We start from the raw sequence: 24,913 nt of genomic DNA on the forward strand, positions 1-24,913 counted from the left end.
GAAAAGTCTGGAGACAAGTGGCTGGAATTGGTCAGCTTTCCAGAGGCGATAACTTGGTGACTGCTTCCATTCGTTCTTCAGTTGGCTGAACCACCCAGTATGTGAAAAAATTTGACGTGTGTTATTGTTCATTGACCCAGCCGGAAGTAAGGCATTCAAAATTAAACACTTGGTCAGAGGGTGGGGAATTTGATGTGGTTTAAGCTTAGATGAGAAAATTCAATTCAACTCAGTTCAATTTATCAGCTATCAACCGTGTGTTGTAGGCACACTAGTTCCAGCTGCTACAGTTTCAATCACCGGAAAACGGGCAAGTGCAACCTACAACCACTACTTGGGGGCGAACGCATTCAGTTTGTTGGGAAATTAGGTAGCTACGCATTGAAGGCGATAGATTTCATGCGTTCTCTGATTCATAAAGCAGTATGGATCGCACAATCGCAGTGAAAACTCCGGAACTTATACAGCTGCCCAGGTAAACAAATTTATCTACCACGTTGATTGGCTCACCTGCGAGCATGAGGTGTGGGTTTGATCCCACCCAGTCTTGTAGCGGCTCTTCACATTTTGCAGGTGTGAAGTGCATGCCAAACCGTGCAGCAGAGTAATTTAAGTTATTCAAAATCGTTTGCACATGGGATTGGAGAAAATCCATAAGTGGAGAAATCGGAACAAACGAAGAGACTTTGAGTAGTGTATTATGTCAATAAAGAGACGTTGACGTTTGTGCTACTAGTGAAGAACTCTTCACTTAGTCTGGTTGTTTGTTGAGCTTTGGAATGATTCTGTGAGCGCTCCGTCACCAATAGAATGACACCTTTAATGTTCACTGACGTGGCTGACGTTTCCACACCCATTCGCGGAGTTTCAGTGACGAATTTTTCCGTGTAAAAGAGTTCTTCGCTATCAAGACACATTTTGCAACAAAAACGTTTTATCATTGTGAGGAAATTCCAAAAGTTTGATTCCGACTTCATTCTTCAAATGGTTACTCTGTGATGAAAAGCAGACAGGTACAGTATAGCTACCTTGGATTTGTTGGAAATCAACAACAGTGAACTTCTCTCCAACCACCCTAGAGAATTGAACCCGTGTTTCCTGGATGTCGACCCATACAATCAGTTTTGGCTCTCGTTGAATTCGACAGTACAGAAGCCCAGTAATCCACCTCAGTAGTCCCATCGTGTGGGCGGATTACCACTTCATCGGAATGAATGGTGCGCCTACTTCCATCTGCTCTGGTGTACCAGAAGCTGAAATTTGCTCGTGCATTGGAATTACAAGGCCACTGGCTTTGAAGAAAACTGTTCCGAGAACTATACGGACTCTGCTTTTTTGCGGGATACGATAAGAAAACCCAACGGACATAAACACTTCTGTTGTAAGTCTTCCTTGTTTAATATGGAAGCTGGGCTCAATCACCCCTAGCAGAATTTTACATTGCCCGAGTGCCTCGTTTGTCAGAGTCAAAAACGCAAGGTGGGGTGCATCAACTAAACTTCCTTCTTCAGTCTGGGCAACCGGGAAGTATAATTTGTCCACCGTTTCCCATCCCCAAACACTTCCAACCGTGTAAGCAAATATCTCTGGGTAATTTGACTATCAGTTCCTGACCGATGTGCCTTGATGTGGCCCTAACACAAACAGACATGATTCGTCTTAAAACGTTAAGGACGACCTCAGCTGTTGCCACTGGAAACAACTATTTCTATGGAGTTCAATATGATCCATAGTCGGCGAAACGAGTAGTGAAAAATACGACCCAATAATTCACTTGGAAAAACGCTGACCCGAAAAAAACGGTCGAAGTCTTTGAAGGACAGTTTAGCTGGTCGCCTGCAACACAGCTCCTGTAGGTAGTGCAAACGGGCGAATAGAATGCAAACATCAAATACCCGTTAAATGAATAAGTGAAACATCAGCCGTCTATTTTAAAACTTGGGGGCACCAGGACCGGACAGTTTATACCCAGCTCTCTTCAAAGAAGGCGGAAAATCTTTGGTTACGCATCTGAAAAGAAACCCATTGTTGTCATATGGAGTGGAGATGAAATGCCTACAGAATGGGGCACACACTGAGAGTAGGTCCTGCTTTCGAAATTGGTACACGAACCGTGGCATCAGCCTGGTTTCTGGATCATCGAAGGTACTTTCTGATCTTTTCTTTGTATACTGACTGGACACCGTATCAGTCACAGTAGTCCAGCCATGCAAAATAGGAAGGACAGGGCAAATTTATGAACCTACATCACCCGTGGCGCAGAAGTGTCATAAGCTTAACTGTCAAGGGTGAGTTTGCAATGCTGTTGTGTGCTCATTATTGTTATATAGGTCAGAATCCTGGTCGCTGTGCACTCGGGACATAAAAAAAACCAACGTTTGACCATAAATTTCTTCAAAGCATTACCCGGGTCTGATGGAAACATCTGGTCAGTCGTTCTAAAGCACACGAAAGTGTTTTCAAAAGAAATAACTCCACCCTGGTGAATGAAATGACTACACTACATAGGTTAAGCCCGCTTGGTCACTGATCAGTACGTCAGCCGACGGGGATCTTTGGACAGCAGTTTCCGGAAAGCCAAACGCATGGTGGGAACGAGCTAAAGAAGTTCAAGCAATGACTTGTCAGCGGAGTAGGAAAGCCATTAACAACAAACTCAGCTGCGCTGGTTATCGCCTTCGCTGTATATGGGGACGCCGAGACGGGATACATTGATGGTCAGAGACATTGTCAGCCGTGGCCCGGTTGCGTCCCCATTGGTACTCAAACTTCCGGGCTGTTGCCTTCAATGCATAGCTCCCCTCAAAATCTTCCATGCGAAAAATTCACTGGAGCTCTTGTGTTGATGCAGCAATTAAATCAACCTCCTCTATCCACCTCCTAGTCCCCAAATATTTGCTTAACTTAACTGCAGCAGCTATAATCACTATACCGAAAGTACGTAGTGATGACTGTTTTCACCTTTTCTTAAATGTGATGACGTAACTTAGAGTGATACATTTTAATGTTTTTTTACCACAGTACCAACAGGAAGCGATTTTGGACTATGACTTCATTTCACCTATTCATCGACTGCTGTCCTGAGTGGTAATCAATGAGGTGATCTTTGAGCCTGATTTCGATGCCTCTCTGGTGACTTCCTGTACCTTGGTCTAAAGGATGATCCCACCAGCTGACCGATTTGCCTGGTTCGGGATTTCTTTTGATTGTTCTGCTTGGTTTGGCGATTCTCTACTCAAGTGTAGAAATGCTTAATTCTTGCAAAATCACGGGCCAGCACACAGCCATCAGCTGCGTGAGGACTGCAACAAAACTGTCCAGCCCAGCAAAAAGTCCAACCATGAGTCTCACAAAGCCAGTTACAACATCCTCTGTATTAAAATACTCATCGTTGGTAATTTCTATGCCTGCTCATTTGTTACCACTACCGGAGCGTCCTAAGATTTTTCAAGCCTGAAGGGCAAAAATAAGCAGAGTCGCTCATTTATTAGTATGGTCTGTCTCACGCTAGAACACATCTGTGATCACTATCCCTTTTTGGGAAAGAATTTCGGGGTTAAGTACTGTTCACTACTATTCCGGGCAAACCAGATGGAACGTGTTGTGTGATGATCAGTGCCAAAACGCAAGAATTTTATTCGTTTTCGGTATGTTCGGCTTGCGTAACATAATACTGGCAGGCAATGTTCACCCGCTCNATGGAACGTGTTGTGTGATGATCAGTGCCAAAACGCAAGAATTTTATTCGTTTTCAGGTATGTTCGCTTGCGTGACATAATACTGGCAGGCAATGTTCAACTGCTCTTTGTATCTCTGTCTAGATCAATCTTGAGTGAACCAATCACCAACAGGAAGTTTTGTAATAAAATGGGGACACACATAATTCAGGTAACATCTCACTGTGTGCAGAGGAAACATTGTCATTATCTGATCTCATCGAAGTCAGACGACAGGCTGTTTTTGATGGCTCTGTTATGCTGTGCTTCGGGATGAGGCTACTCCATGCCGAGGGCTTTTCCGGTAACACTGAAGACTGTTCAACCAATTTCAGTGCTGCTTTTTCCGATCTCGAGGAGGTGACGCAGGTCTCCAAGTGATATGTTTGCTCAAGCGCTCTGCGATCCGGTGCAAGAACACTGCATCTATTGGCATACTGAGCGAAACTTTCTGAAACCGCATCTCTTATCAAGCTCTAGAAAATGAAGGTAAAAATGGGTTGAAGGAATAATGTCATATTGAAACCAGAAGACTGACAATGCCGTATGGTCATCCTAACCACGGAACTTCTAAAAAAAATGCTGCTGATATCTGTTTAACGACAAATAGCTTACAGTAGTCAACTGCCTCAGACAGACAGTGTGTATTAGAGGATAGAGACTGCAAATATCGACTCCAGGTGCAAAATCAGAATTTTGTAGCCTTTTTACCAGTTTACTGGTTGAGAAGGAACCCGGTATCCTCCAAAGGAACAAAATGCATCAACCCATCTATCATTTTTACAATTTCCGAAATGTTTTCTACATGAATTCATGCGACGTTCGAAAATTCAGCGGAAAAATCCGAAACGTGCTGCTAAAGTCTTAGGCACATAGCTTTTGAGTAACTGGTTAACCGTACTCACAGAAATCACCTCGGCTGCCGCGGCAAAGCAGCCCTGTAGATATTTTGCAAAAGAACACATAACCACTACTTTACTTTTAATGAAGAATAACCTAAATCGGTGTAATGGCAAAGAGATATCTGCAGGCTTCAGGTAAGAAGCATCGCTCTCAATGGTTTTCTCATCTCATACGCAATAACGCGTTAATATGGTCAGCTGGTTTCCGACACGAATTCGTCTATCAGCGGCGGTTGAAACACAGAAGAGCTGCGCACAACTGTGACTGGGCGAACTGTTTGCGTGCGACCTGATATGCTACTGGGGGGCGAATATGTGAATCCGCTGTAAACCCTAAGGAACAAGTTCATCCTGAAAATTCATAATAGCCTTATGAGAGCCATCAGAAGGTCTAGTATGGTGTTGGAGGTACTTAGATCTAGACTACCACAACCATTACGAAGTGTCTACGCATCCAATCACTCATTCAGGTAATCTAAAGCGAAACTCTCAGCAAGAATGCCACTGGCATTACTTGGCAGTCATATCCTGCAGCGTCTCTGGCCGTGCACATTGGGGACTACGTTGACCCCATCCTGGAAGACAAGTCACAACGACAGTATCCAAACTTTTCTTACTCTCCTTCACAGCCCTCTTCCAGCTCAAGGCTTGGCTACGTTTTTTTTAATTGCACCACACTGGAGTAAGCACAAAAAACAGAACTGTTTTCGGCAAGCGGTGCGTCTGTATCGTTTCTCTATGGGCTGACCAACGCAGCTACTGGTGCTGGACACATTCTTCAATGAAAGTCCCTGTTTCACAGCCGGAAACTCGCTTTATAATTGCTCCGTTACGTATTTGCCGACCCCAGCACACAGCAGCACTGGTTCTGAGACATAGGTCATCGAACACCGGGACACGTCTCAGTTCCGCTGCTCGAAAAGGCCAAATCTCAGCCACAAAACAAAACAGCCCGCATCGTGACCTGATGCACACGTCCCTTGCGACTCAGGGATATGTCGTTTTGACGACATAGGTACCTCAGATTAGTAAAGCGGACTGTGTCTTGCAAATTCCCGCAGTGGTCTCATCTGTCACACTACATGCAGAACTAAGACAGCTTCCAAGATACGTCAGTGCCCCACAACTTCGAGTTCAACTCCTTGGATTATAAGTAGCGTGATAAGTAACCATGACCTTACACTTTATGGATGCAAAGCGTGTGCCAAAGAACGAGATGACTTTGGTCGGTTTATCCTTTTCCTCTTCGAAGGCGAGAACGATATCGTCTGCATATTCCAGACCGACAGGATTTTCGTCAGCAGCTATTGGAACGCGAGTGTTTTGACGACCCTTAAACGTTCACTCCATTATGCTGTCCATTACGAAATTAACTAGGAATGGAGAGAGCGAACACAGTTGGTCAGCACCACTTTTGGTACAGAGATTTTTGTAGAGCTGTCTGTATACTCCGACACGCGCGAAAGTCTGAGAAAAAAGAAGTTATGGTGAAACATTTTCGGAATATTTCTTGCTGAGCAAGCGTGTTAAGGAAATGTAACCGGTCAAGTGAGTCGAGTAGGCCTAAGAAACCGATGACCACTAAAGTTGTGGATCACTTTTACGTATGGCGTTGTTCTATTACTTGACGGACTGTGGAGATTTAGTCAGCGCAGCCCCTGTCAGGCCAAAATCTCGCTTGCTGCTCTTGAGTCAGTGTTTCTTGAGCCAGCACAAGTGGCGCCAATAATCTCGTTAGGACCGAGGTCAGACTGATGCCCCTGTGTTCACCACACTCCCTTTGAACGTCATTTTAGGACATGGGCACAATCATCGGTTCACTCCAGTTGTCTGGGAACGTCTTCTTTTCAAAAATACACGCAAACAGATCAGACAACCGCTGAGTGGACACTTCATTCCCATCTCTGGACACTGCGGCTTGGTGGTTATCCAGAGAAGGAGCTCAGTGGCACGTGATTCAATGTATGCAGTAGGCCGTAGGGGGCTCCGCGTTTACCTCCATACCTCTAGTACATTTTGATAATCCGACTGCATAGCAGCAGATGGTCACGAGAATAACTATTCAAACTGCTAAGCCCAGCTTTCGAACTATTTTCCTTTCCTGAAGATGGTGGCCGTAGTTTGATCCCTGATGGTTTCGCTCACCAGCACTATCCAGAACCTTGCTGAACGGATAAGCTGGAACAGTCTTCGGGCATTCCAGGCTTTCTGGTGCTGTTCCATTTTCGTGTATTCCAAATTGCAAGGTAAGCGTGAATGCTAAGTTTCACCTAACGTATGGTAACTCATCACGATAAGTTATGTTCGGGGACATTTATTCGAGATTCAAGCAATCCCTTGTTCTGTCTGATATCAAATGATTCAACGGATCTGTTAGGATCGGGTCACGGGCAAAACTTCCGGCACTATGACGACCCCAACTCAGTATAAAATAATATTGGACGGTTAAGCAGATAAAATAGATCTCAGAAAGTGGTTCTGATACATTCTTCGAATCTATCATCTGCTTAGATGACGATATCAAGACGATATCAACCCCTTAACAATCTATCACAACAGCCTCAAGATCACCAGAGGTGAGCAGCCGAAGGTGAGTAGAGAGTGATGGGCAGTTAGCTCGACCACTGCTTGAATGTTGATTTTTAGCTGTGTGGTGCCGGCAGGGCTGACGCGCAAACGTTTCGACCAAGATAGACGTAAGATGAACGAAGTCGTCAGTCTTAACGGGTTGGTCTACTAGGAGAGAGTTTTTAATGAGGTGCGGAGAGGGAGAAAGGAAAAGCATGGGAAAGAACAGGAAGCGAGGCGCCAACAGTAGCCTGTTTTCGCTTGCCTGTCCCGCTGTATGCAGCAAGGCGAACTGCTTGAATGTTGATTTTTAGCTGTGTGGTGCCGGCAGGGCTGACGCGCAAACGTTTCGACCAAGATAGACGTAAGATGAACGAAGTCGTCAGTCTTAACGGGTTGGTCTACTAGGAGAGAGTTTTTAATGAGGTGCGGAGAGGGAGAAAGGAAAAGCATGGGAAAGAACAGGAAGCGAGGCGCCAACAGTAGCCTGTTTTCGCTTGCCTGTCCCGCTGTATGCAGCAAGCAAGGCGATGTGACTGACTGGACCACAAGGTGGCTTGCGTGGCATGAGATCATTGTTAGTTATAGGTATCAAGGTTGTATGTGAGCTTGGATACCACTAGGGTACTCAGACCTCAACAGGAGGATGATTAGGGTCCTGAACTAAAGCCTTTGGCTTAAGGCCTGACTGCAAGGCAGAGGTGTTTGGCGGGAAATGCCAGTACCAGATATGTTCCAATCCTCAACTCGGAGGATTAGTAGAATGTCGATTAGACCGGTAAACATTTGCCAACCTGGTATGAAAGACTGAAAATGTCACAAAAACATCCCCGAGTATAGCTCAATGGGTCACGGAGGCAAGCTGTCATCCAACCTGGTATGAAAGACTGAAAATGTCACAAAAACATCCCCGAGTATAGCTCAATGGGTCACGGAGGCACACAAGCTGTCATCGCCACGGTGTCGTCCAGTCTATTTGTGTAGGAATCCGATAAACAGGATGGATGGTGTTTAGCAAATAATAAGCCTAACCGCATGCAAACAGAAGACGCACAGCCCGTCTGTTGGAAATCTGTCTCTGCCAATTAAACTGCATATTTGTTTTGAAAAAACATCTGCACTTCTTAAGTTTTCGGCTTTTTTAAATGGAAATCCTACTCACTAAATTTGATGGGCTGATAAGCTAAAGATCGGTTGTTCTTTCGCAAAGTGCAAGGAGCTATCGTAATGAAAGCTAACCCACTTTAGCATAGCCCCGCAAATCACTGAAATTTAAAAATATGCAGTTCGCGTAAGGCAATCAGAGCTTACCTTCAGTGCAATCAAGAATGGCTGATCAATTTTTGCGTATCCACTGGGGCTGATATCGTTTTCTTTTAGCAGTTTTTCTTGCGAATCTCTTTTTCCAATGGGAAGTTCGAGAGGTTTTGGGGCCGATTCACGAATGAAAGCTGTGACAGATGATCCACTGTATGTACCACTATCGCCGGTTTTTCGGTCGTTAGGAATACTGTCATCTGTATAGATATTCACAGGTAAAGAATATGTTGTTGACGCAATTAGTAAGCAGGTATTTGTCCTTACGGAAACAGCAACATTCTATTGTAGTAAATCCCAGAGTAATGAAATGTGAACTTTCTCAGACACTGACAGTGAAGTCAAATACGGAAGTCCCACCTCAGAATTGCTTGACCTGCTAACCTATCTTTAGAAGAATTAGAAGGATATTTGGCGATAACTCCAAATTTTGCCGTTGAAAGTATCAATAGGTAAATCCTGTATGAGTGATAACATTAGCTAAGTCACCTTAACAATGCTGAAGTACAGAGGAGTAATGGGTAGATCGTCATATAAGCTTTGGCACACGGTTGTTGGTGTTCTCGCGCAAATTCTGGTGGGCATTATTCTTTCATGTACTGAAAATATTAGGTTTTTCAGGGTAGAATTTGTAAGCAGTCTGATGATTTAGCTATTCACATCGCTCTTGGACCAACCTTTACAGACATCTTTGTGACCAGTATGGAGCACATACTAAGATTCATTCCGCTCCCCTTGAAGAAAGATGGCCCAGTGATAACTTATTCATTCCAAGGTATTGCAGACAGGTTGGAAACTTACCATATATTTAAAAAAAAAGCTCCATCAAAAGCCTGATTTTTGTCTACAGTTTGTAGCCAGACAGTCAAATTCTGTTGCTGGACCTTTTCACCGTGGGAATATAAATGATTCACTGTTGATATTCATGTACCGTAAAACTGTCTGGACAGAACTTTAATCTTCTCTCCGAAGCAATACAAACGTTTACTGGTACCCACTTGATTTCACAGAGACAGACTACACTCCAGATACAGTACAAGTGGGAATTAGATTGAATAATCATCCGGATGGTTGTGTTAAGAAAAATACACCTAAAGTTGGAAGCAAGTAACAATCCGGTGGCATAGAAACCGGTTTTTCTCATATTGTCGTAAGTAGTCGATTGTACACCACTGCCTTGGAAAAAGCCATTATATACAGCACTGTGATGAATATATGATGTGGCACAAGTCAATCTTGAAGTCACTGACAATGGTGACTTCATTGCTGTTGACTCAAACGCTGAAACTACTTCTATCCAGTGGACATTGTATTTAACATTCTACCTGCAGCTGCAGTGGCCATCATATCGGCAAAACTGACAGAGGGCTTAAGATGCCGGTTACACCACTACAAACTCCGGAAATAAAAACTCACGCACCTCCTACGGGGATTTGGCGACTTAATTTGCGACAAGATGGCACCATTTTTGTAATGACAACAAAAAACAAGCCCCTGACTAAATTAGGAAAAAAGGTTGTTCACAGTTATTGCTAACATTAAACTGCACATTACACTAGTTCCAATCTGAGTGACAAATCAGGGTGAGGTCCCAGGTAACCAAACTTTCCGGGATCCAAACATACCTTTTGGGCTCGAAACGACAATGACGGCTGGTTGAGGAAACATATCAAAGGACCCCCGGTAGGTCTTACCTATTTCACTATACAACACTCTCAGCCGACGCCCATCTAAGCAATCCGTCTTTGAGGTGCAATAGGATACAGATGCAATAAAAATAAAAGACCGTCTGCCCTTCGCGTGTACTATTGGACAGTTCTACCTCCTCTGACTGCAAACTGGATTCATCGATTATGCTATTTGCCTTGGCACTTGAACAGCAATTAAACAGGCTTGCGGTTTTTCAAGTTCCACTTGTGTTCCTGATGGTCTTGTACGACAGGTATATTTTAAAATCCAGTACAAAGTGATAAGGGAATCGTAATGACAGCTGAGCTGGTTACTAGTCTGTTATTTATGGCTCAGTTACGTTTCATTCCTAGCAAGGTAAGGCTGAAGAGTATATGAGGTAAGTTCAACCCATCATTAATAAAGTCTGGAGCTGAACTATTTTCCAGCTGGGAACTGGATTGTTTGTGAACTTTACTTCGGTTACCTTGGCTACTTTGAGTTCGGTGTCAACGTTCACGCCCATCTGAGCGGCGATTCAGCCACCTGAATTTGCAATCAGAGATGAGTCACCGGCTCCAGGCCCACGCAACAGAGACTGAGTGAAATAATAAACGAAAATCCAAGTGTTGGATGTGAATTTCCGTATTTCCACTGTACTGCTCGGTGGAATCGACCGATTTTTTCTTAGAAAATGTATGTTCCACTACTCACATATTCCCTTTTTTCTTTTAAATCTTGCGTGTACCATTGAACTGCATATTGTCTTTAGATATTCTTGGCCTTAAATGAATTCCCCGTTACCTGAGGGCGTTCGTGTTTGTCTACTCACTTGCTCACCCATAAGGAATTACTTTTCACGAACACAGTAAACCTGAGAACCTTGAGATCTTCACAACGTTACCATACATGTGTCCCATTTTAGTAGATGTTAAGCAAGTTCGAGTGAATAAACTGGACCACTTGTGCATTTAGATACACTTTCAACGCAGCCATATGTAACGCGAATAATCCGTCTGCCAACATTATGCTCGGGCGCACATTTTCAGCGAGTGACTTGTAGTTTTTCTTATCCACTTGGTGTTTTCATCATTATTCGTGTCGGCCAGAAATTAGGATACACTTGCTATTTAAAGTCCTAGGGGGTGCGATTATGCGACATAGATAGAAGTTGCAAAATAAACTCACTTGATTTAGCATCCTTCGAAGCTTTTTCTGCCCTTTCTTTATGGTTTGTGTAGGACTGTGAAGGGGATTGGCATAACGATCTAAAATTTGAATGACTAAGAGCTTCTGGTATAGACAAACAATACCCTAAGCTGTTCCTTGATAAAAAAAAATGTAAGCGTCATATCGGATATTCTAACACTCCTGTTATTTCCATACTCTCCGAAGAGTTACACTTCTGAGTACACTTCTGTTCTGGTGAAAAGAAGAAGGCCTTTGCTACGGAGTTATTTAATAGGAAATGTCAACCGGTTACAGACCATTGAACAGGGCAGCAAAACTCCAATTTGCATCTTATTAACAAAAAATGGACACCCATCTTCTCCCGAACGCGTCTTCTCGAACTTTCCTGGAGATTCATTGACTCCACTCATTCGTCAGTCAAATCCAAGCAAATGCAACAAAGTAGCTCCACGAATTCTGCAACAGATCTCCCCTTTTCAAAAGACGCAAAGCGAAATTCCACGAACAACACATACTACTCGCGTGCCTCCCCATCAGTAATATCACCGTTACACTGGTAGGTATAAACACAGGTGCGTGAGATGCACCGTGATTTTTCTCCCTTACGAAGTAGGACCATTTAGACACCGAATGTCTTAACCGTGGCTGATAGACCTCCTAAGTCAATGGTTTGGTAGTATGCGTTCAGTGTTGGTACATGGCAATAAATATTCCCAAAGTCTGTCGTTCTATGCCGGATAGCAAGGAACGGGGTTTCAGTGTCACACCTGCCATTAAAAGGAGAGAGAAATCTGCTCGAATTAATTCCCGAACCCCGATAAGTTGCAATGAAGTTTATTTTCGATCTGGTTGGAAGCTCTTTTTGGAAGATAATGATCATCAGACCTTACTTTTTGCGCATCATTGAGAACATGTTTTGGGATATCATTGATTGACAACGGAATTCAATTTCCCATTTGGAGAAGCAATCCAATAAAACCAAGCAGTCTGATATCCTCGGGAAGCTTTCCTCATTCTGATCGTGAGTCACGTCATATACATTCACACACAAACACTAGGGATGATAGGCTAATCGGTGACTTTCACCTACTGGATTAGGAGCTGAGCTGTTTCCGGCTTCACTCTCAGCCAAGCCTAAAGCACCTTGACAATGGCACTTGAATAAGCCACAGAGGAAGTAAAAAATTTTGCGTGGCTTAAAAAGACACTTGTAACAATGCAAGTCTTCTCAAGTAAGTATAACTACATCCTCATGTCTCTCTGTCTGGTGGTCTGTCTTTGAAGCAAAATATGAATATTTCGTGCAATAATATGTCGTATTAAGACAAGATGTGTGGTGCAATCAAACAAATGACTCACGTCTTCCGTGTGTACACGAGTTTCATTCGCACTAGGTAACTCAAGCTCATTTGGAAATGTGTCTGTCAAGAGAAATCAGAGTTTTTTCAGTAGATTTATTTGAAGCTTGAGATTTCAACATCCAACATTTGGAAACGATAAACAGCGGAACTACTATTCGCCTGTTTTGAGGGCTCACAGGTGTGTCGCTGGTTGCGCATGACAAATCTCTGTCCATGTCAGTAAGCTCTAAGACGCACCGAATAATTCTGCAGAGGCAAAATGCAAAGAAGAGTTCTTCTTGCGAAAATCACGATCAAAGAAGCAAAATTGTGCATGGCAGCTTCACCTTATTTTCCGGTTGGAATGGTCCATTCTTTTCCACGAAATTCAAGTGAATAGGGCAGAAATGATGACACGATAAGTAGTACATAGTGGGTATCCGAGCTACTGTAGCTCGGTCATGTGTTACACTTGTCGAGTTATCGTATTCCTTGGAGGGCGTCGTTTATTGCGCCAAACCGGAATGACACAAATGATAATATGAACAAAATGCTACTTGGCAGAATTGCACGAAGAGTTATGAAAGCCTGGTCTCTAAGGTTACCACTCTATTACCAGAATGGTCTCAGTGAGACCGGCTTGGAAAATTGCAAGACAGCTGCCAGTCAATATCACTGTCGTACTTAACCTCAGTTCCGGTTCGGGCAATCAATCTGACTGAGGTCTGAGGAGTCTGTAGGTAGCGGATTTTTATACCCAGTTAATGCTAAGCACCCAACCATTTCCTATTTTGTTCTCCTGTTCCTCGTGGGACATTATCGAACGATTTGACCCGACTGCATAGCATTTGAGGAAGTGTTCTCAAAACAGTTTGATTAACATAGGGCAGGTTGAATATCTGATGCGCATTCATCGGGAAGGAACAATCCAGGTTTTAGTGGGATTATTGCTTGTCCAAACTGACTGTTTGAAGAAGTGCCTCGGCTGTGGGTCCCGAAGTTGGCACCTCCAGAGGACAAACTTTCTCAAGGGGGTACAGCTATTAGATGATTCCGGAGTTGCGAGCTCTTTAGGGAACCTTTTTTTTGATAAATGAAGCGCTTGCTCATTATTGACTTTTAAGGATGATTGATTTCTAGGAGACGGATCACTTCTCTTGGAGAGGGCCGTGAATCTCCGCGGTCTTCCGAACGCCTCGAGACTGATTTAGAAAGACTTATAAATGCACAGTGAGGAAAAGCTTCGTCAGTTTTGAAATACACATACGAGTAGGTTTAATGAAACGTGAATACATCACATTCATCTTACCCACTAACAGGGGTGCTTTATAGTCTGTTAGTGCCATACGGGGTTGAGTCCCGGAGTAATTACTCAGTTTCAATAATCACAGCGGCAACAGTTCCGCTTGGGACTCATTCCAACTCAGATTAACGAATACGAAGGCGAATACGAAGGTGTTTTCCGTCGTTTTGGCTACTTGAGTCCTTAAATCCACAGACAATTACACTTCTTTTCATTCAAGAAAAAAACACTATTTGACCAACTCTCCGATCAATTTTTGCAAGAAACCGTTTCAAAATAGTGAAACGAACGTATTGGGAAGAGCTGAGTGTCACTGGGTATGATATCTGCTCTTCTAACGTTTCAGAAGCTTTCAATCAGTCGGCTTCAACTAGGCCACTGAGGTGGCCACGTGACATTTGATTCTAGGTTCAATCTCGACGTCCACGTAAAACCCTTGATTCAACTATCTGGACTAATTCAGGACGAAATAGCTTGAAAGTATAAATGGGGGAACCAAGTGGACTATTTACTTTTCTAACCAAGAGTGTGAGGTCTCCTCTAACAGTTGTTTCCGATCACACTGGTTTAGTTTTATAGCCTCAACTATGTTAAATATTCGGTTTCAGTTTGTATACTGAAGGGCTCTGAAAATCTATATAAATGCAACGCACTGCCCATGGGGTTGCTAAAAATCCGTCGGCAGCCCACGACCGGTTTCACCCTCCTTGAGGCTCATCAGGTAGGCGCAGTCCCCGAGCTTCCATCAACCTTATGTTCTACTTGAAACCAAATTTCCTGGAAACATCACAAACGAGCGATTCAGCTGGGTTCCAGGTGAGAATCTCGAAAAACCAAATTAGTCTATAAATGAGTATATTTCACTGACTCTGAACATCGTTTAAATCTCAACTCTAGCTTATATCACATGCTTCGTGTCAGCCATTTCATTGAGGAATTTTTGGAAGCAATCCGGGGATACTCACAGTAACGTGTGCGCCCTGTATCTGCATCCACAGACATGTGGATGCTGAGAGATAAAATCATATCTGGTGTGCCGCGACCATGTTCTTCCCGTTGTGGAGCTGTCTGGCCTAGGTCATTGCTTGTTTGGTTGTCTCATTTAACGACAAGCTCAGTGACTTTCGAGCGATAGACCGGTATTTTTTTAACAAGAAAGCAAAGACAGCTTGGTGCGATTTTAGATCACGGGCTAGCCAAAACGTCGTGTATGCTTACCTCTGGATGAATAATACTCAACGAGTGCCGAACGCTGTTTCTCAACGTGATCGTCCAGCCAGTAAGGTGAAACACCTGTGAAACTTGTAATTTTTGGCGACTCTTCAGACGGGAAGATCTTAGTATTATTGTGGTGGGACCACTTTGCCGATTTTTGGATATCGGCATAACTGCGTGATCGCAGTGGAGTTTCGATCTGTTCACTGGATTCTCTCAGTAGCTCCTGTTTCCAACACCCAAAATGAAAGCGCTCTCCTGTGTTACCCGTAGACTCCTGTGTGCAATTCCGCTCATTTTTGGGGTGATTGTTGTGTTCTTCGCTGCTGATTGGTAGTGAATCCTCTAGAGCTGACTCCGTGCGTCGAAGTGGTCGACAATCTGAGGTTGAAACACATGAATCAGCAGTGAATAAATATAGTCCTGGAAAATAAGCTGAAACGAAGGAGGAACAGATGTTTCCACCCGTTTTTCTCCTTTGAACAACAGGGCTGCATCGCTTATGGGTGTAATGAATCGACAAGCTATTCAAAAGTACTGTTGTACGTTTTCATGAGGATTCGGAGAACCAGCTGGTAGCTTGACTGAACACAAGACAGCCTGTTATTTTGAACTGTGGAGCTTAAAACGCGACAAAATATGTCTGTCATATGTATCGAACTATTTTTAACCCAGCAGCTGGGTTGTCGTGTTTTGCAGCCCAGATGACTGGTTCTATTTGAGTTTAGCACGAGGCCTAACAGGGACCGTACAAAGTAAAATCTACCCACCTGCGATAACGTGCGTGTAAACTGCGTTCTACGTCCCTCCAAGCAATAATAAGAGCTATCTCAGATATCAGGATACTTTAACCAGCGCCACCGCCAAACTTAGTCTAATTCATTGAATGCAGTAATAAAACATTTCTTCAAAGTTGGCCTTTGAAGGATCTTGTGCTCAAACGTGCACAGCCATCGACTTACGATATACGATAGATACGTGCCTATTGCACTTAGTTCTCGTCGGCTCACTCAAACAGCAGCTGGAGCAAATGATGGAGTGGTGCGGTTTGAACACTTGAACATGCAAGCCGCTTTATGTCGTCCTGCAATATTTCGGTTGATTAAATTGGTGGTGTATGGCCCTAAATGGTGCATTTAGAGCAGCATGGATCGAGTGAAGAGCACTTTTTGATGCCTCCTTTTCAGACTCGATAAGATGTAAGATAAGCTCAGTCAGGATATATAGTCAAAGGTCAACTTCTGGTGTGTTGAATAATAACAGGATATTAGTCTCAGGTGGTGCTGTCAATAAGCTAGCTGGCCAATTGATCTTTAGCGCTTGCACGAATCGCTTTTGAATGTGAAGTTCATGTCGACAAACTCTCAAGCCAGTGACCTCCGCACTGGCCGGAATAGTCATTCTGGTGGACTACAGCAAGTTTACCGACATTTTGCGGTTAGACGTCAAACCTGACGCACCATTTGCGCGGTGTCGCCTGCCAGAAAATGCGCTAAAACATAACTGCCAACGGTGCGCCGTTGTCCTTTCTGGAAGATAGTTGGTGGGCGTTCAGCCATTTGTTTGGTCAGTTGTCCCGTCCGATCGATATGGCTGGTTTCACAGGACGCAGGCCAGCTGATGACCACATATGGGTGTGACCTTACGAAGTAAGTCTTTCACTTTCAATTTAATTAATAAAGGACGCACTCGACTGGACTGCAAACAATGTCCATTCGCAGGTTTTCTGTCTTTTTACGATGGCTTCGTTAACTGAATACTGGTGTAATGCGGGCGCAGGGGAGTGGGTTTCGAACACACTTTGCATCAGTTGTTTTTGAAGCCCCGGTGTCACGTGTGTACCAAGAAACTCGTTTTCTGGAACCATGTTTGTAAGAACATCTAGCTATCCTGCTAGAAGCTTGTCTACCAAAGGGATGATGCACGAAATTATGTTCCGGTTTAGGTGGCAACTTCTGAAGTTGCGAAGCCGTACATACTAGACAGTTCACAGTGCTTTGTCCTAAACACTTTTTTGCGTCCGATCTTTTTGTATGCTACTAATTGGTGCATTTAGGCAATATCACGGGAAACTGCACTGTACCTTTGGTCCGCGCGATAAATCAATGCACACGGTGGATGTGGTATAGCATTTGAGGGCCCGTGGTTTAGAAGCTCTATCTTTCGACTGGTCAAGATAGCACGACCAGATATACATTCACCTTCTCGTAGGAACAGATTATTCAACTTACTGTGCACTTGAAAGGTGAACGGTCCATCTGCTCTTGTCTGTACTAATCAACACAGCATGGTGAAAGCCAACTGGTGTTAATCAGTCTCGAGTTGCTCGGTGATTTAATGCTCATCTAGGGCGAAATTCCCTAGAAAAGGCTTTCTAAGGAATAAGTCTACATAGTGATCGTGACTTGTCGAAGGAAATTAACGAGGGGAAAGAAAGTCTGTTGTATACCGAAAATCGGCTCGGAATCAACTGACCCAACCTCATTATTTTATTGCTTCCGATTGTGCATTACTCTGTTTTTGTAAGAAACACCAGTCGTAAGTAACTAAACTGTCTCTGACTTTGAGGTACTGCACATTTGGTGGTTCGGCTCGAAAAATTGAAGCTGTGGTCTGACGACAAGAAGACATTGTTTCTGTTTCAATTTCCAGAAAAAAACTTCAAGCTTTGAGAAATTACTCAAATTTTGATTGGCGATAAACTACCCACTGTTTGATGTTTTCCTACATTTCGGGGTTTTGCATTTAAGATATTTTTGTACAAAGACCATCTTCCTGATTATTTTGGACTTTGATCCGTGAGTTCATGTTTCTTGATGCCTTTCACGCAGTTCATGTCTTTCTTGATGACGGTCAGAAAATTGCAATCCTTCTTAGTAAGGCACAAAACCTTGCTCATTTCGTGGGAGAACAGGCAATTCCGTAGATAATCCACCACCAAAAACAATGCTGTCATTAGCTGTGAATGAATGGGCGACTTGTAGAATTAGCATTCACGTCATTTTATTTAGGGCAGCCCTTCTTCCACCCGAGTACATATTTTCTGATGAGTCCACACCAAGGGCGGTGAAGCACTGGACTCGAGTTTCGCTACTTTTAGATGTCGTAAGCAGTACTTAGCTTGATCATACCGGGAGTTATACTCAGGACATTCGACACACGAGACAACATTGTCGCACCTTTGCGCCAGTAGAGTCTAAACGTAATAGAATTATTACTCCAGAACAGACGAGCCTACTCTAACTTGATCGAAGCTCGGGTTAAATGTTATAACTGTCTTGAACATGAGAAAGACTGTTCAAACAAGAGTACCGAGAATGAAAAAAGGCTGTTTTATCATCTCTTCTATAGCACCAAAAAGCCATCACTTGTCAAACGTTCACTTGTTTTGGACGAGTAGAACTCCGTTTAACTAGCAAGCGAATGAGGTCAAGGTTACAGGTGAAATCGTCATCCACACATACGAGTGAGTGTTATTTTGTTGGTAGTGTGAAGGGATTTGGTTTTTTGTGGAGATTTCGTGCTATAAGTGAAGCCAATCTATTTTGGAAAGCCGAGAACTGCTGTACAGCTGTTTCATCCTTATTGGGAATCACCAGCAGTGCACATCTCACGAAACTCCGGAATCTCGAACCCGCAACCTCCTGGTCGGTAGTTTAACACAACCGTTCGGTCACGAGCGGCTGTTCAGTAGTATGATTACCTCGCCCTTAGACAGGATATAGCCCCGCTCATCCTCCAAACATGGGATCCACAACACGTGACCACACGTGTTGACTGGCTCCTTACAGGTTGTACCTACAGGACGAAATCTCTACAAAATAACGAAGCTCGTCACACTACCGACAACCTATAAGTACCTCAGTGGGGGAATAAACTTCACCCGACAAGTGAAACTTCCATCTGAGAAGTTGTCGCTCGAGGAACCAGTGTGACCACGTGATGTGGATCCCGTGAGTGAAGGATCAGCGGCCCTAAATCCTGTGTAGGTTCGAGTTATTCACACTTCTGAACAGCCGCTCATGATTGAATGGTTAAGTGTTAAACTACTGGCCAGGAGGTTGCGGATTCGACACACCGGAATTTCGTGAGATGCTGGTGATTCCCAATAAGGATAAAACAGCTGTAAGGTTTTTCTCGGCTTTTCAGCGTAGATTCGATTCAATCACAGGACGAAATCTCCACAGCGTTATTGGGAATGCAATACATTTCCGCTCGACTATGAAAAGATTTGTTTACTGTGAGTAATTAAAGCTACGAAAAATGATTATAACAAACGTTTTTCTTCTTCGAAGCGCTTCATAGGTACACGTTTCCTATCCAGATCGAATGCTGCTTTGACGATCTGGAAAAACTAAGAATTATGAAGAACTACGTTTTGTTTTTTCTAAGATTGCGTGTTGTACACTAATACCCTACATCGGAATGCCAGTGGTCAGTTGTCAACTTTAATGATCTTGTACTAAAATAAATAACCTACCCAATGTTTTCAATTGCGGTAGAAGATAACTAAGGTAGCGACGATAATCCGCCGTTAACCGGGAAATCGGATTCAAGCGTAAGTCTAAATCCCTCAGGTTAGGGTTACATTGCAGTCGTTTGATTTCGAACAAGTCTTCAATAGAGTTGTAGTACAAATTCAAGACTTCCAGCGATTTGATATGCTCAATGCCCTGAAGGGTTGTAATCAGAAGTGGTTAACAAATCGTACCTCAATATTTTGGAGCAGGTTTCTCGACAGATCCAAAATTTTTAGTTGGGTAAAGTGTGCCAACGCAGTGCCCAGGTGTGTAATCTTTTCCTCACAATTCCCTTGGAGGATCAGCGTCTTGACGTCATCTGTTTTGTTTGCCATCTCTAGTAGACTAAGTCATACTTACCCAGACTCCTTTTTTCGATTTGCACCCGGCATCTAATCCAGTATTCTGAGATTTTCATGACTTTATGTCACAAAGCATACATATCATCTAAAAAAGAAATGTACATGAACGCCCAGAATGAGGATGAATAATCTGTATGATTTCAGAAGAACACCATGACCCAAACCACTTCTTAGCAAAAGTGAAAACCCAGCATATGACTGAACCAACCGTAAATAGTTCATTCAGAAGGCTGAAAGCGGCAGTATTTTCTTCTAAAAAAAGCTTAAAGTGCTGTTGTCATCTATCTGATATTATCCGACGCAATACCGAAAGATCAGAAGTTCTACATTTCTGACAATAAATCGAATCCAGCTGATTGATGCATCAGCAGTTAAGAAGCTTTGTCTAAGTTTGGAGAGGCACCATTGATTTCGTGGTGTGGTATGAGGTAATAATATTTTTTTATCGGGTACCCCGTAGAATAAGCTTTCTTTACAGGCGCGCCAGTGACCGTTGTAAGGCTATTTCGATACACAATTAGGTCTGAGGTTCTTATCTTCTCCAGAGGGCCGATCGCTCCTGAGGGATCGTTTACTAAGGAATAAAGGTGATTGATTTTTCCACCGTTTTACAGTCTGTTTTTTTCAGATTTGTCCTCAGCACCATCCCAGTCAAAAGTAAACCAGCAGCCTCTGTCAGAAGTAGTACGAGATGCTCCCAACGGAGATAGAGTAATCGAGCACTGCGTGTCTCATTAGATAAGCTGGCAAATACAGTTTCTTTCATGCATTTACCGGAAAAAAACCTGAATGGGTATGTATTTGAAACACAGAGACACAGCATGAGGTAAAAAAAGGTCAGAACTCCAAAAGCTAGTGGACCCTCTTGATGTAATAACTTTTAAAGTCAAGTTGAAGGTACTCATCAATGAATCCTTATCACAATTTATAACCTGGTTTTCTTCTTTTATTCTCACTTGACGTTCTAACTCGAAAAGTGTATTCTTTTCTCCCAGAGGATGTTACCCGTTTTTGGTATATCTGTCTTTCAGAACCATATTTACACATTAACAACTTGCGCTAAATGTTAGTGGTTGAAATTGATTGGCTGAGACGTGAGAATAATGTGCGAATTACGTCACACGACCGGGCGGATTTCCTTGTGGTGTGTGTCTAAAAGGTGTGCCAAAATAATCCTTCTGTCGGCATCGAAATGCATCATAGTGGCACGAAATTGCCCGAAAACAGTCACTTGCTTCGTCATGTAGCTTTGCGGAGCCAAAAACCAACAATCGCGAGGTAGAAGCATTGATAGATAGCCTGCATAAAGTACATTATTTCTTCAGTTTGTTCAGGTGTGTTTGTCTATGTCTCTTCGTCTTCTTACCTCTGGTCCGTTTCTTCTCATCCACACTGTGGAGTCATCAGCAAATATCAAACACGAGGAGCTCAAAGTCTCATACAATGCGTCAGCGTGGACGGTATGTATTGGTGAACAAAAAACAGCATCTCATGGTGCACAGTCTCTCTCATGTCACCGTTCGGCGAGCGCGCTGTTGATTATGACTTGCCCTACTTGCTATCGAATCAAACCATCCAAGCAGTAGTGCAGTGGTTTTCAGATGTCTTCCCCCTCAGTGCTTTTTTCACGACGCACGCATTTCAACAAGGACCTGACCCTGTCCTTCTCAGACTTTGCATCCTGCCTGGAGTAAAATAATCAGATTAACGATGCATGACCTCCCTTCAGGAGAGCTGTATGTAAAGATATGCACAGTCAACAGCTTCTTCGCAACCACGCGAAGTGTTTCGGGCATCAGAGACGACGGACCTTCCCTATGGGTTTGTCCACTTTGCCACTTTGGTTGTGATATGCATCAATTTCCAAGTGTTTTTCCGGTCTGGTCGATCGTCCGTTACGAGTACGTCATTTTTTGGTCCATCAGTATTAGGTTTAGCTCATTTTTTCGTCTCTGACAAACACCCACATACACTCTCTCTATCATAGTTTTCATAGGCCTCAAGAACTGCACTTTTTACAGTTTCTTTTATGATGTTCATTCTGTTTTTGCAGGCGACGCGGACGTCTGGATGGCGATCATGGCCGAATTTTTCTTTGAATCTCTGCATGTTTCCAACTCTTCTGTGTCATATTGTCGGAACTTCACTGGGACTCCGCGGCTTTTGTTGGTAGAGAGTTATTTCACATCTGACGCTTGACTGTCACTTGTCCTCTTCCAGTTCAGCCAAGCATGTATGAGCTGTAACCTTGACAGCTACTTTTGCGCTACTCTATCAGTCACTTGAAACTCATGTCTGCCAAACTAGCAGTACAATAACTACAGTTTACTTTCTCTTCTCGCCATGCTTCTAATTTTGCTCAAAGTCGGCATCGGTTCAAGTTTTTTTCGTTTATCTGACTGCTCAGGCGTCCCCACTGTTCCTCCCATTGGCCCCAGTAGGAGTAACCTTTCCTCCAAAAACGCCGTTGCATTGGTTTGTTGACATTTATAGCCCAGGCGAACGCTACTTACAGAACTCCTTTGAGATAAATCGACACACACCTTTTGGTAGCCAGAGTTACTGCGGTAATTTTATACAGTATATATTTCGCATTGTGGCACCTTTGATTCCGAATTTCAGCGTATTCAAAATACACTATCCGGTTCTACATCATGAATATCTCAAGCATAGGTAATGCGCAGCTTATCAAACTAAGGCATATTTTTCACAAGCGCTCTTGATCACTCCCGTTTCATAAGTGGCCATGCTCCATAAGCAAAGAGCTCGCAGTGATTGACGCAAATGTGAAGCGCCACAAGCCCTATAGGTCATTAGAAGATGAAGTTTGTGTGCTTCTGGAAATCCCACAGATCGGCAAGTATAAAATTAGTCGATAATCGGGAAACGAGTTTGTAAAAGTCCTTATAAGCGTGTTCATAATAAACGCTCGTTGAAAAGTTTTCGGGTCACTGGCGATACAGATCCTGCTTTAAAAGACACCTAGGAAGTAAGAATAGGCTAATATAAAATAGGGATTATTTACGCGATGGATTCCGGTAGTACTTGCAACGGTTATCGAGGATCCGAATGAATGATCTGGCTGCGTCAATACTTGGCACGCAAAAACTTGATTACCAGGTCGACGGATATACTGTACGAAACACAGACTGAGAGCCATAAGGCAGTGCTCTTATTTGTAGATGCACAAAACTTGAAACAACTTTATTACTCCCACTTGTGGTCGTTCTAACAGCCACTTGTCTGTTTTTTACCACAAACCCCAAGTTCGTACGGCCTATCCGAGGTGTAGTAGAAATTAGGCCGATAGAGTCTCTGTAAATAAAATAAAGCCGTGATGCGGTAATTCTGACTGTTATTTCAGAGTTATGGAAGCATAAAAATAGTACTTTGACTGTTGCAGGTCATTCTGGAAAACAACTCCAAATTTTTCCTCTTCGTATTCTTATTCAATAACGTATCACCAAGAATGTGGAGAATGGCATGTTTGATGAGTAATACATGGCAAATAAGTTTGTTGAGTGTAAGGAGTTTGTGACAATACATTTAAATATCACTATAGATCGGATTTCATAGGGTCTAAGTCTTCTAGCGTGATAGTGATCACGATATATTTTTGTCGTCTGCAAACTGCAGAATGTTCGATTGAATCCGTGGGAGCAGATCAATTGTAAAAATCAGAAGGCAACGTCGTGGTACTGTTCTATATGGCACATCGGATGACACAGTAATTGGCTCAGAATGTGTTCTACTTACATGAACACGAACCAGCCGTCTCGGAAGGAAATAGTCAAGAAGCTGAAGAAGCCAACCTCTCATGTCACAGGATGCCAGCTTCCGCAGGATAATGCAATGACAAACTCTGTCAAACGTCTTGCATGAACTTGAACAGGTGGCAACTACGTCTGATCCGTGATTTATTCCCACCGCTCGGTTATCCCTCGCATGTGATAGGTTCAGGAAGTGGCTATGTTTCATTTGAATAACATGTTGGATACTGTACCACATGCACCATTCAGTGGTCCTCTATTATGGGCTTCCTAATCTTGCTTAAGAATTGAAAAAGCTTTGTGGGCCGCTTGCTTATACGACCAGCTAAAATGCTCTCTGAGTAGATACAAAATATTGACCCATCGTTCCAGATAGTTGGCATTCTTGTGCTATCAAATCAACGGCGAAAAAGCCTTGAAACAGGTGCGTACAGTTTTTTCCTGAGGTATAAGCACTCTAATTCGAACATTCTCCATGCACAGTGATAAATATGAATTAAATGTTTGACAGAAAAGGGATAAACAACTCACAAGAAGACATGTATCCAACTAAGACAAGATGAAGTGACTACAAGGACGTTGAAGGTATCTGAAGGGGTTTATGTGAGCTTCTCAACCTCAATTTCCTTTTAGTGAGCACGTCAAACCGGTTTAACGGAATTATAAAGCAAGTTTTAATAGACAGTAAGCGTGCAACTATGTTCTCCTGCTATGCTTACTCTCCAGCTTCATAAACCGGGTAAACTGTTTGCGCAGATAGCTTTCCATGTTCTATTTATTGTCCGCCAGCATAAGCAAAAGCAAACACGATTCCGCTTTTACGGTACACGTTGATCTTCTCTATCAAAAACACTCCCTGCGTGTTTTTGGTTTTATGCACGACGACTCACTGGTAATTTCCTCCGACAATTGGTAAAATCCCGAACCTACATTACGCACTAAATATTTCAACTGATCATAACTCTGGATTGTTCTGAATCTAGACAAAACACAGTCAAGACGGTACGCTTAGCACAAAAGTCAGATAAAAGTGCTGCTTGG

At 43.2% G+C, this 24,913-nt stretch overlaps 1 protein-coding gene across 1 annotated transcript; it reads right to left on the reverse strand.

Moving 5' to 3' along the window:
* Positions 1-397: 397 nt before the first annotated feature.
* Positions 398-20,075, reverse strand: T265_03947 (hypothetical protein; the record flags this gene model as incomplete). Its single annotated transcript, XM_009168547.1, has 9 exons — positions 398-556; positions 2,548-2,681; positions 4,000-4,192; positions 8,498-8,703; positions 11,360-11,414; positions 12,722-12,783; positions 15,224-15,601; positions 19,701-19,893; positions 19,932-20,075. 9 exons carry the CDS (start codon positions 20,073-20,075, stop codon positions 398-400), a joined length of 1,524 nt encoding a protein of 507 aa, XP_009166811.1.
* Between the last annotated feature and the right edge of the window lie 4,838 nt (positions 20,076-24,913).

Source organism: Opisthorchis viverrini (assembly GCF_000715545.1).
Source record: "Opisthorchis viverrini unplaced genomic scaffold opera_v5_58, whole genome shotgun sequence".
Lineage (NCBI taxonomy): Eukaryota > Metazoa > Platyhelminthes > Trematoda > Opisthorchiida > Opisthorchiidae > Opisthorchis > Opisthorchis viverrini.